Source organism: Phlebotomus papatasi, chromosome 2 (assembly GCF_024763615.1).
Source record: "Phlebotomus papatasi isolate M1 chromosome 2, Ppap_2.1, whole genome shotgun sequence".
In the NCBI taxonomy this organism is placed as follows: Eukaryota; Metazoa; Arthropoda; class Insecta; order Diptera; family Psychodidae; genus Phlebotomus; species Phlebotomus papatasi.
Genome location: NC_077223.1, coordinates 50326130 through 50338369, shown reverse-complemented (window position 1 = coordinate 50338369; position 12240 = coordinate 50326130). Strand labels below are relative to the sequence as shown.

Here is a 12240-nt window from a genome sequence, read left to right as displayed (position 1 = left end):
ATGTGACAGATCGCTTGTGTTGCTGGCAGTCTAGTAGTATGTAGTGAAGGGAAAATATTTTTCCTTCGAAGTTTTTCATTAAAATTGATTTGTTTTCATTAAAGATTGTTTTAGTTCATGTTAATAGGGAATCGTTCTTTAAATTCTGAGTGAAATAACCCAGTTGGATCACGTATTTCGTCTCAAAAAGAGACATTTTGTGAGCGTCTCTCCAATAAGGTGATGTTTACTATTTCGGCCACACATTTTGCTTCCCCAAATTTCTTTTTCTTTTTAGTTCTTTTTCAATTTTTGGACTGTAAAAGGCCCAAATAAAGAAGAAAGCATCGCCTCTGTGAAAAAGATGTTGTGGAAAAGGTCTTGAAAGCGTTCAGGATGAACAAAAAGTTTTCGAAATCTGCTCGTTAATTTTAGGTGTCAAGGTAAACTCTTATGGTCCTCAGTATAAATTACAATGAAGATCTCAGTAAGTGTGAATCATATAAATGCATTAAATTAAATATTAAAATCGTTCCATATGACGTTTCACAATTTTCTATCCGTTGTTTTGTACAAGGTGGTCACAAACAAGGTGGCCGAAATTCCACTCAAAGTGGCCGGAATACTACTCAAAACAATTTTTATTTTTATTGATTTTTCAATATTTTAGAAACTGATTTCAAGAAAAGAAAGACGATAAACTACTTTTCAAGGTTCCAAACAACCCTCCTATAAGGAAGTAATAAGAAATATCAATATGTATTAAAAATATTGCATTTCAAAGTTGGGATTTTGGTGCTTAATTGTAAATATGCCGAAATTTAGCACCCTATATGAAAAATATTATCTATCTGATGGTTATTTTAGGCAAACTTTATGTTCAACAATTATGAGAAAGTATTAAATCAGTACAAATTCCATTTGATTTCTGGAAATAGTATAATTATTCAAAAGCTTTCAAGAGCGCTAAAACGAAAAAAAGAACATAAACAAAAAGTCACGTATATCGTCAAAGCACCTTGGAGATTCACTACTAAAATTCGCGTGTACCATGATAAAATGATTATTTTGGCAAAAATTGTTTTATTACCCCAAGAAAAGGTACTGGAGTTTAATTTCAGTTATCATTCTGCTACACCCTCACAATGAGGTAATATTATATTGAGGAAGTATTAGAAAAGGAAGATGATAGAGGAAGTCCTCACACCATTTTTATCATTTTGGTTTTCTAGTTTCCTTTACGAGCAATTGTTTCAGTATATAGGCAAAATTACAACATTCCCAAATAAAAAAAAAGAAAAACAAAACACTCAAGTGAAAAATCCTTTTGAATAAATCAATAGTTCTATACTTTTTTCGATTGCACATTCTCTTCTCTCTTTTTTTTTAGATTATGACACACATTTTGTTACATATATACAGCAAAAGTGAGAGAATCTCTGCTGTAAAACAACAACCACATTCAATACCAAAGTATTTCCTATTGATTTATTCAAATAGGCAAGAAAATTTTTTAGCAACATTGTAGAAAGGTTCGAAAAAAGGGGTGGAATACAGAAGGAAAAAAAACAAATAAATATGTTTTAAATAAAAAAAGGTTAATACACTTATAATTGCCGGTTGAGCTGGAACTTCCGTCATGGGTTTCGCTGCCTGAAATAGAATTGACAGTGTCGAATTTACGAAAAATTAATTACTTGAAAAGAAAAATTAAAAAAAATAAAATCAAACAATTCTCGTTGTTCTCTCTCTCACACACACGCACACTTATTTTTATCTCTCTCATATCCTTTAACAAGATATCGAAAGGATAATTTGCAAACGAATAAAAAAAGACACATACACAATAAATCATCTATAAATGCTCAGATATTCAACAATCATTTATAATTAAACCTATTTTGTTCAGAGCAAAAATTGCAGAGAGAGAAAAATAAATATAAAAATATTTATAAACACTGAGAAAAATACATAAATTCATTTAAAATGGATTAAAAACTTTGGGACAAAATTCATTGTAATTATTTACAGTCGTTCCGCTAAATAAATGAAAGGATACCAGCCCAATGTATATAGCTTTAAAGTCCCAAGTCGTGTCCACAAATTCACAAAATCTCTCTTTGTTGACTCTCTCTTCCTCTCTCTCTCTGTGTCTTTTACCCCGTGAAAAGTCAGTTAATATGCAAATTTCATGGAAAATCCCTTTTTCACTTCTGTGATTTAATTAAAAATCCCACAAAAGTTAATACATAAAATCATTTTCCAATTCAATCAGACACGACTTATGACTTGTGAAAGCTTTTTGCTTGCCCTCTTCTCAGTCAGAAAACAGAAATATCCATCGAGAAAATTACAACTCAGAATAAATTATGAGAAATATTTTACATCAAGGAACATTGAAATATTGAGCGGAAGTTACAAAAGACCAAAGGATGATTGAAGAGAAAATTTTGACGTACCTGCAGACGATAGTTCGGATCTGCTGTTGCTGCCGTGGCTGCTGCAGCTGCCAAGAAGGGATCGTAATACATTCTGCAAAAAGGAAAAGCAATCAATTTAGTGCATTATCGATGACAGGAGAATCTTAATTGAAAATCAACATTTTGTTGTCCTCTTTCTCATACATATTCATCTATCGGGGTTATTTGTTCGTTTTCTACTATAATATATTCATATCCGCAATTTGGAAAATTGAAGTACAAAGAGTGGAAAAACCTCGGAGCATTGCAAAATGTTCAAACACATGACATAACAAGAAACACATGTCCTGTACAAGGAAATATAGTTTTGCATTTTTTATACTAGTTTAAAACCGATTCGAATAAATTTGTAAATCAACAATGAACTAAAAGATTGCTTAAAATAGTGTCATACAATGATTTTCATGTAGAAACTTATTAATCGGTTAAGAACGGTTAAAAATTTCACCACTTGAAACTGATCCAGTCTTCTTCAAAATTCAAAGACTGTATATTTATCTGGAGAGACGCAAGTGACTATTTTTGAGCCCATAAACCCTGAATTTGAACAAATCCATCGTATCCCGAACCACAGTTCGATAGAGAGAGATACTGGCAACGTTGTGAAACGATGTGCCTAAGCTCGAAACAACTTGATCATCGTCCACCGTCGTTCTTAAAATAAAGAAGTAGGGGAAGTGTGCCAAATTTCGGCCAGCTTCTAATTTCGGCCACTTTGAGTGTAATTTCGGCCATGGAAAAAAATTAATTAAAATTATGTATATTATCTTCGAATAGTCAATGAATTCATTTTGCTTTCAAATATTTATTGATTTTAGGATGTATTAACACAAAGACCGTTAAATTCTAGCTATAATTTGAATTTAAATTGCGTTGTAAAAACTCAGTGTGGAAAGAGTCTTACAAAAAATGTCACAGATCGATTGTGTTTCTAGCAGTCTTACGATTTGTGGTGAAGTGCAAAAGGTTTTCCTTCGGTGTTTTCCATTAAAATTGATTAGTTTTCATCAAAGATTGTTTCTGTTCATGTTAATCCTGAATCAATCTTTAAATTTCGGGTGAAATTTCCCAGCTGGATCGTGTATTTCGCGTAAAAAAGTATATATTTTGTGAGCGTCTCTCCGGTGAGGTAGTGTTGCCTATTCCGGCAACATCTTTTGTTTTCCTAAACGTCTTATTCATTTTATGTTTTTTTTTTCAATTTCTGAGTTCTACAATGTCCAGAGAAAAAAAACCATCGCTTCTATGAAAAAGATGACGTGGAAAAGGCATTGGAAGAGTTCAGGAAGGGCAAATTGCTACGGGAATCTACGCGTAAATTTGAGATGCTACACTTTAGGTCTTCAGGACAAATGTGGAGCTCAGAGGCAAAATGACACATATCCTATGGCTAAAGCATAGGATATGTGTCATTTTGCCTCTGAGCTCCACAAATTACACGGAAGATCTCAGGGCTTGTGGGTCATATAAACGTATTAAACTAAATATTAAACTCGTTTCGCTTGACGTTTTGAAATTTTCTATCCGTTACGTCACAAAAGGTGGTCAGTAAAAAGGTGGCCGGTATTTCACTCAAAGTGGCCGGAATACTACCCAAAGCAATGTCCAAATTATTATTAATTTTTCAATATTTTAGGAAGTGATTTAAAGAAAACAAAGATGATAAACTAGTTTTCAAGGTTCCACACAACCTTCCCGAAAAGGAAGTAACAAAAAATATCAATATGAATTAAAAATATTGCATTTCAAACTTAGGACTTCGGTGCTTATATGCAACTATGCCGAAATTTGGCACACTTACCCTAAACGGTGCGAATTTTCTTCTCAAATTTCAGTATTGAAAAACAAGCTCAATGTGAAACTTTACAAAAACAAAAATAATTTGGATATTTCAATAGTCACAAGAATTAAAGCACGACCGTTTGCGATAGTTTAGGCTGTTGCGATAGGTGATTAAATACCAAAATTTATCGGCAAAAATTACCTTACAAAAAGATCTCAGATACCGTGAACTTATAAAAATTCGATGAGAAGGAGTGGACGTTCCAACAAGTTTTGACACAATTAAAAAATTAAAAAAAAACATTGAAGGGTATTCCTATGTCATTTGTCTAAATCTAACTCCAAATTCACATTCCTCAATCTAATTTGGACACTTATGCTTGAAAATACAAAGTATCCAATATTTTATCCTATAGAATCTATACAATATTCTACATTTTCAATCAATAAAGCAACCCTCTCAACTTAAAATGTAGCTACGTTCAAAAATACATTTTGAAAGAGGATTTTTCTTGAATTAGCACCATTCAATTTCAAGCAGATCTAAAAGATTGAATAGTAAGTAAAATCGATATTATGCATCTCTCTTTTATTATAATAAATTCACATGTACTATAATATTTAAAAAAATTTCCTTTTCCTTCCAACTTCAACGATAACACAATTGGGTATTTCTTTGAAACTTTAACTTCAACAGTGCTTTTCTTTTTATTTGTTGATTGAACAAAGATTCAGTTTGGCTTCTATAGTCGCTCTTACTGCTGATTTTTCTTCTGTAAATTTATTGTTAGACCCCTAAGGGCTCCGCTTCATTATTATTATTCGAATAGAGTTGTTTCTTCATTCAAGGTTTCTTGTTTAATCAGTGGAGAAAAATTAAAAGAATACAAAGGGAGCCACAAAGTAGGAGCATACTCCTCCTTCACTTTCTTTACTAAATTGTTCAACTTTTTTTTTATAAACATTGAGATAATTTTCCTTTAATAATTAAAATATTAATTGAAATTCAAAAAACGTAATAATAAAGTAATACAAAAAAAAGACTTTACAGAGTCTTTGAATTCGTGATATGGTACGCCTTCCAATTCTTTTTACTGGTCGAACTCAAAGTGAGAGCAGTTATACAATCCACTTTTTTTTTCAACTTATGACACGCCTAGAGGCCAAACGGTAAGAAATATCGACTTCCGGTTTTTGACGACCCCACCATAAGTCAACAATCAAAGCGAATATTTCGTTCTTGGACATCTATTTTCGAAAACCATTTCGATATCGAATTTCCGAACGTCAAATTTTAACTACTTTGGAGAATCGATTTCTCAACTGATTTGCTTAAATTTACATCGTAAGTAGTACATCTGTAAATTGGTACCTTTCTCGAATTTATTTTTTATTTGTTCTAGAACCTATTTGGAATAAAAAAATGGACTTTTGCTATATACGATAAATTTAAATCAACCAAATATTTCAACATCCAATTTTAATACGCTTATCTTCTGTTTTAGGCAGCCATAATATAATTTTAGCTAAAATCGGTAATAAAGGAAAATGCAATAGTGTGGAAATTTATAGACAAAGCCGAAGGGCACTCTTTTCGATTTCGCCATTCTTCCTTCATAAAACACAAAGCAACGCTGTTGAATGGAAATTCCTAGCCCCCCAAAAAAAGAGATCCAAAATCAACAGTCAAACGCAAATAAAATCCACTATATAGATGACTTTATCCATTTTAGAGATCAAAACCCATTGAATAGTCTTTCAAAGAAAAACAAAGAAATAGGACCGACCGGTTAGGAAACAGATTAAATTCCTAAACAATTCTCCCAACACTTTTCATTATCCCATTTTCCCACAATAATAGAGTAATGTTCACTCATGGGGTTAGGGTGGGGGGGGGGGGTTAAGGGCAAAAGTGATAGTTTGATAGATGGATTTAGCTGAAATTGAAATAGAAATTCCTAGTAAACTTACGGTGCATATCCATGGAGTGCATTGGCGGCATTTGCAGCTGCGGCCAAAGGTGTTGGAAGCCGAGCAAAAGCACCATTCAGAGCTGCTGCAGCTGCTGGAAAAGCAGCTCTAGCACGTCCTCTTTGAATTGCGACACCCCTCAAAGCTGCTGCTGCTGTAAAAAAGGAAACCCCATTTGTCATTCCAATTCTTATTTTTTTATCTACTATTTTGCTAACCCATCTCGATCACGTGGCAAGATGGGCTCCATTAAATTAATGAGAAAACCCCAATTGTGCTCAAATGGACACACACACAAGAAAAGATTAATCCGCTTGAATTTTGGGACATTTGGACAGAAGAGTGAAAAAAAAGTGACCAAATTCTCATCCATTTCTCACTCCTTTTTTTCTCTATGTGTTTCCCCATTCAATCTCCGGAGGTAAAAGAGATTTTCCCCATTTTGGGGTTACGTATGTTGGTGCTCAGTAATTGATGTTTTTCTTCCCCCTATTATGAATGGAAATTGCCGATGGTGGCCAAAAAAAAAAAACTCAAAGTCATGCTCAGTCGATAATTGTATTCAAATCTTCAAGCATCAGGATATGCTAATTTAGGGGAGGATAGGAACAGTTCATACTCCACTCTTAAATTCACGTTTATCTCAGACTTAAAAAAATACTGAAGTGTTTGCATTTTTCATTGAAAAGTTAATTACTTACATTGTATCAAATTTCATTATTCTTTTTAATTAAAAATAAATCTTGTATTAATAATATTTTGAAATGATAAATCAATTTTAGACCTTATAAATGACGTAATAGATATTTCAAATATCTTAACTTGAAAAATTGTTAAAAATTCTATTAAAATATCAGGAAATTTCTGGATAAACTGTCATAAGATAAATTTTTAAATTTTTAGTTGCAAGATAAAAAACTTCCTAATAACGAAGCTGAAATACAAATGCCAAATTTCTTCAAGTTTTCATTAATTTTAAAGCTTGCCGGTACGACATTTCAAACATCTAAATACAGAAAATATTCACGCAAGATGGGATTAGATGAAACATCATAAGCTCTGTAATATTATCTGCCTTATTTTAAAATTGGTTTAATACTAGATATCTTAAATATCATTATCATTAATAATAACAATATTATGATATGATGTAAATGTAAACTATTCGTAGCATAAGGCTAGAAAAAGACGAGAAAATTGGGGCTACCCCCTTAGTATAATTGACCTCAATCCCCTATTGTCGCGACTGAACTTTCCTACATAGTATAAGATAGAACAGAAAAGGAGCTTGAATGAAATGAGGAGCTTGATAATGAAGGAATATGGTGTTTATTTTACTACCGTAAGTGCGGCTGACTGTATCCCTTACGGGTGACTTTGACTCCCTGTTGCCCGTAGGCTTTCCTTTAATTCTAGGACTTCACCGATTAATTAATTAATTAATTAATTAATTAATGGTCTTCACCGATCTAGTCTACCATGCTAAAGTATGTAAGGATATATTATGTATCAAATAAAACATAATGATCTGTAAATGGTTACTTCACTGAGAAAAAAAGAGGGTGCGATTAACTTTTTTTCCTCAGAACTTTAACACTTTTTAGGTGTAAAAATATATCAACATAACATTTTTTAATGTTAATTTTACACCTTTTTATGTGTAAAATTAGCGTGAAAAAGGGTAACTTTAACCCCTAATACACCTAAAAAGGGTAATATTTACACCGATTTTCGATCAATACAGCAGAATAAGATTAACATTTCCAGAATGTTATTTTAAATTTTTCGGATTTTTTTTTCAGTGTTATAGTTTCAGTAATAGCTAATTGGTATTTTGCAGGAAAGTGACTCCGTCAAAAAGTTATCTGAATGGCTAAATCCAAAAGCGGATTCAGAGTAGTAAATTACCTAAATCTATTCTAAATTTATCTGACTACAGTAATCCATTTCGATTTTATTAAATATTTTCATTGAAATATTTTTGTTTTACTATTCTGTTCTTAGGAACGCATGATTTATGTTATATAACGGCATATGATGGTCTTTCTAAAGTTTAATTAGAAAAATATTGAGTGGATACTTAAGATAAAATGGCCGAGATCTACAAGATTGCGTGGTCGCCATCTTGATTTGACATTTGTGACCGCCATTTTGTATAAATGTCAAAACCTTAAACTCAACCGATTGAATTGAAATTTTGGTATGTTGTAGCTGATGCCAATACCTTTTCAGAACATATATACAGCCTGACCTAGGTTAAGCGATTGCTTGGATACGGGGGCTAAAAATCAAGAATTTTAACACCTTTATGAATACAGAACTATGGGGCGTATCCTATATTGAAAGCATCACAAAAAATATAGCATCGCTATCATTAAGTGATACGATCTACAAAGAAAAAACTGATGTTTTTACTTATAACAGCGTATTATTTGAAGATATAAAAAAATTGTTATAAATATGAAAAAATAAATTATTTTAACGTTTACTTTTTTTTTATTTTGTAGAAGCAAATGAATGTATAAAATAAAAGCCTCAACTATTTTTAGTGCCTATTAAGACATTTCATTTAATTTTAAAGATCTTCATTTAAATAAAGGTCTTCATTTTAAAGACAGTGGAAATATTACTCTTTCAAAATTTTAAAGTTTGAGCATCTGCATCTAGGTAATTGCTTGACCTATACCGGAACATAGATACGTTCTGAAAAGGTCTTGACATCAGCTACAACATACTAAATTTTCAACCCCATTTGGACTAGTTGTAGGTTTTGACATTTATTCAAAATGGCAGACAGACACGTCGAATCAAGATGGCGACTACGTCTTATTGTAGATCTCGAGAATTTTACTCTTAGATGTGAAGACCTTCATTGTTGTTTTTTATTAGAAATTGTTGATTTGTGGTATTTCTTTAAGGAGGTCAAAGTCACCAACACCTTATCCCAAATGCAAGCCGTTTTTCTTGATCTTTTTAGCCTTGTAAGATTTTTTAAAATAAATCCCATTAGCGCAAAATCTATTCATAAGCAACTGAAGAAAAATAATTTCACCCATTCACCCCCCCCCCCCCCCCAGTTGAAAAATAGCGGAAAAACGTATAGTCACCCGCACTTACGGTAACTTCCTAATAATTTTAATTTGTATTCGTTATTCGAAGTCCTAAATAAAAACTGCAATTTTAGTAATCTTAGCAATGTTTTTCTAATTTGTATAATTTGTTCATACAACACAATTATTGTGAGAAAATTTAACACAAATTATTCTTAATGTGGAAATATATTTCAGAGGTCCTTTGCAAAATATTTATTGCACGGAATTTTACAAAAACTGATAATTTTGCTTAATCTTAATTAACCATAAGTTCTCAAAGGACTTTTGTCTAAAATCATATTTGACTGTAAGTTAGGGTGTTTCAACAAGGAAAATTTTCTTTTGGCACTATTCTCACGGTGCTGTATTTGATGAGACTAGAAAGTTTTTCTTCGACGACCATATGATCAGACGACGACGTTTAGAAGTGGCTGAATGACCCTCTCTGTAGAACATTTTTCTGATTTTACACTACACAGAGGGTCGTTCAGTCACCTCTAAACGGCGTCTGATCATATGGTCGTCGAAGAAAAACTTTCTAGTCTCATCAAATACAGCACCGTGAGAATAGTGCCAAAAAATTTTTCCTCGTTGAAACACCCTACTGTAAGTACACAATAATCTCCAGTTGCGAAATTTTAACTTGGCTTTTGGGACTTTGCGTAGTATACATTGTGGTATCATTACGTCAATGCAATGGTTCAACCATAAATGAAGTATAATCCTGAATAAACCAGAACTATTTCGGGTCTTCTGGGTCACGTTTCAATGCTGAAATATTAAATGGTTTGATATCATCTCTTTGCACAAAATGGGATTAAAATGAAATTATGTCACTAAAATTTCTACAAGATGTAGAAAATCAGTACAGAAGAAATAATTCTGCTAAAATTGCAGTTTAAATTTTACATAAACTTATGTTATTTATTCAACAATCTATATTTAAATTCCATGAATGCCGAAATCATTTTACCTCTTCATATTTTTTCTAACGACTTTGATAATATTTTAAGGAAAAAATATAAAAACATCACCGTTAAGAAATATTGTTTGTCATTTTAACTCACCTTCTGGCCATTGGACACACACTGCGACAGCACGAAAAGAAAAAAAAATAGAAAAAAAAGAAAGTATTAATAACATTTCTTTTAATAATATACGATCACTTAAGGGTTGGTTATAATAAATAAAAATCTTAAAAGTACTTTTAGTATCTACCATGTGCCCCAAGAAAGAATTATACAAGCTACAAAGCATTGAAAATTCTCTTTGAATTTATCCAGAATTCCAAATGTCAGAGATTAACCACTAAATCTTTTATTAAGTAAATCTTGCTTCGTATACTTATTAATTATTTAAGTGAGAAAACTTTAGGTAAAGGAACTTCAGAAGAACATAAGAACATTTTCAGAAATTTGGCTAATCTCTGGCAAATGAACATAATATTCTTTAGAATGTTAGCAATTTGTATTTAAGTCACTATAAAATAACTTTTATACAAATAGAATGTTTACCAAAAAGTTATAATCAATTTCACAAAATTCCCTACAACTAAAAATTCAAATAAAAGCCATTTCCACTATGAATATGCTTAGACAAGAGAGGTAGTACATAGTTTTTTTTTGCAAACATGATACTTCTACAAGAGCATTATACACTTAAGTACCAGCTTATTAGTAACGTGTATGTTTTTTTTTTCTAAATAAAATTCATCTGCAGTGATAACAAAATTATACATTTAAAACTACATTCTCATTTTAAGCTAAAATGTACAAAAACTGAACACTCAAAAGCATTAAACAGCAAGATGACTCTCCCAAAACAAAACAAAAATATTAGGTCATTTGGAATAGCAATGAAAATTTTCTCAATTAACTTTACGACTTCGTCTTTGCCACATTTCGCTTTTATTACACGCAGGCCACATGCTTTTCCTATTGACCAGATATTTCTTCCTCATTCCTTCATGCTTTTATTCCTGCGGGATATTAAACAATTTGACGAATTTCTCCATAAATACTGTGCTAAAAAAACTTTTTTTTTTACTTTTGATCATGCATCAATAATTTTGATTTCCGAGATACACACAATCACTATAAATGTCATAAAAAATCTATTTTTAGTTCTTTAACTACATATTTTCAGACAATTTCTCTTTTAATTATTCACAGCAAAATTTTTCAAATGAGTGATTTTTCCACACATTCTAATCAATTTATTTGAATGGTAAATGGAAAAGGAGAGAACTTTAATTCTATTAAATTCGATTGCACTAGAACGAGTTTCTAAAATTGCACCCTACTTATTAATATACATTGAATCTTTGAGAAAATCACTTTGAATACTACAAGAAGAGCACAAATTATTCACCCCATTTGACCAGGACCAAAGCTGGAGGTCAAACGTGTCAACGCAACGGTTAGAAACCGCAACTTAACCTTGAATTATTCCTTCTTACAATCTCCCAAGGTCATAAATTATTCACCTGAACAGTACCTACGTATTTTTTAATTGATTAGGACAAATACAGATCAATATGAAAGGTATTGGGATCCCGGACAAGCGTGAATTGAATTCAAACCATTATTATAAACCGGCAACGAACCAGTTTCCCACGGACTGTTTCATATGACTAAAAAACTATCACAACAAAGCTTTGCACTTACTTTTAGTCTTGTTCTTGGTTTTCTTTTTTCTATTTACTTATCTGAAACAGTGAGGAAATCTCAAAATTTAAATTTATATTCTGCTCAAAAATTAAGTAACATCGACTGTAAAGTAAACTCTTTTTTTTTTGACAGGATATTAAAAAAAAAGATATTGTCTATAAAATCATGAGTTACAAACTTTATTTTGCAATCTAAAAGTAAATTGCAAAATTTTTCATTTTGTCAATTTTGAAATATAAAATTACTGAATGATAAAAAATACGTCCC

General features: G+C 31.6%; 1 protein-coding gene across 45 annotated transcripts in view; it reads right to left on the bottom strand.

Moving 5' to 3' along the window:
- Positions 1-12240, bottom strand: part of LOC129801511 (RNA binding protein fox-1 homolog 2) — a 150288-nt gene that overhangs the window by 11743 nt on the left and 126305 nt on the right. For 25 of the 45 annotated variants that reach the window (XM_055846645.1, XM_055846655.1, XM_055846629.1 and 22 more), the window contains 4 exons: positions 10372-10392; positions 6213-6366; positions 2439-2511; positions 1585-1632 (listed from right to left, as the gene is read on the bottom strand). In XM_055846645.1, the coding sequence (XP_055702620.1) occupies positions 1585-1632; positions 2439-2511; positions 6213-6366; positions 10372-10392 (296 nt within the window). The remainder of the gene's footprint in view (positions 1-1584; positions 1633-2438; positions 2512-6212; positions 6367-10371; positions 10393-12240) is intronic. The other 20 variants (XM_055846659.1, XM_055846633.1, XM_055846643.1 and 17 more) reach the window with 3 other exon arrangements.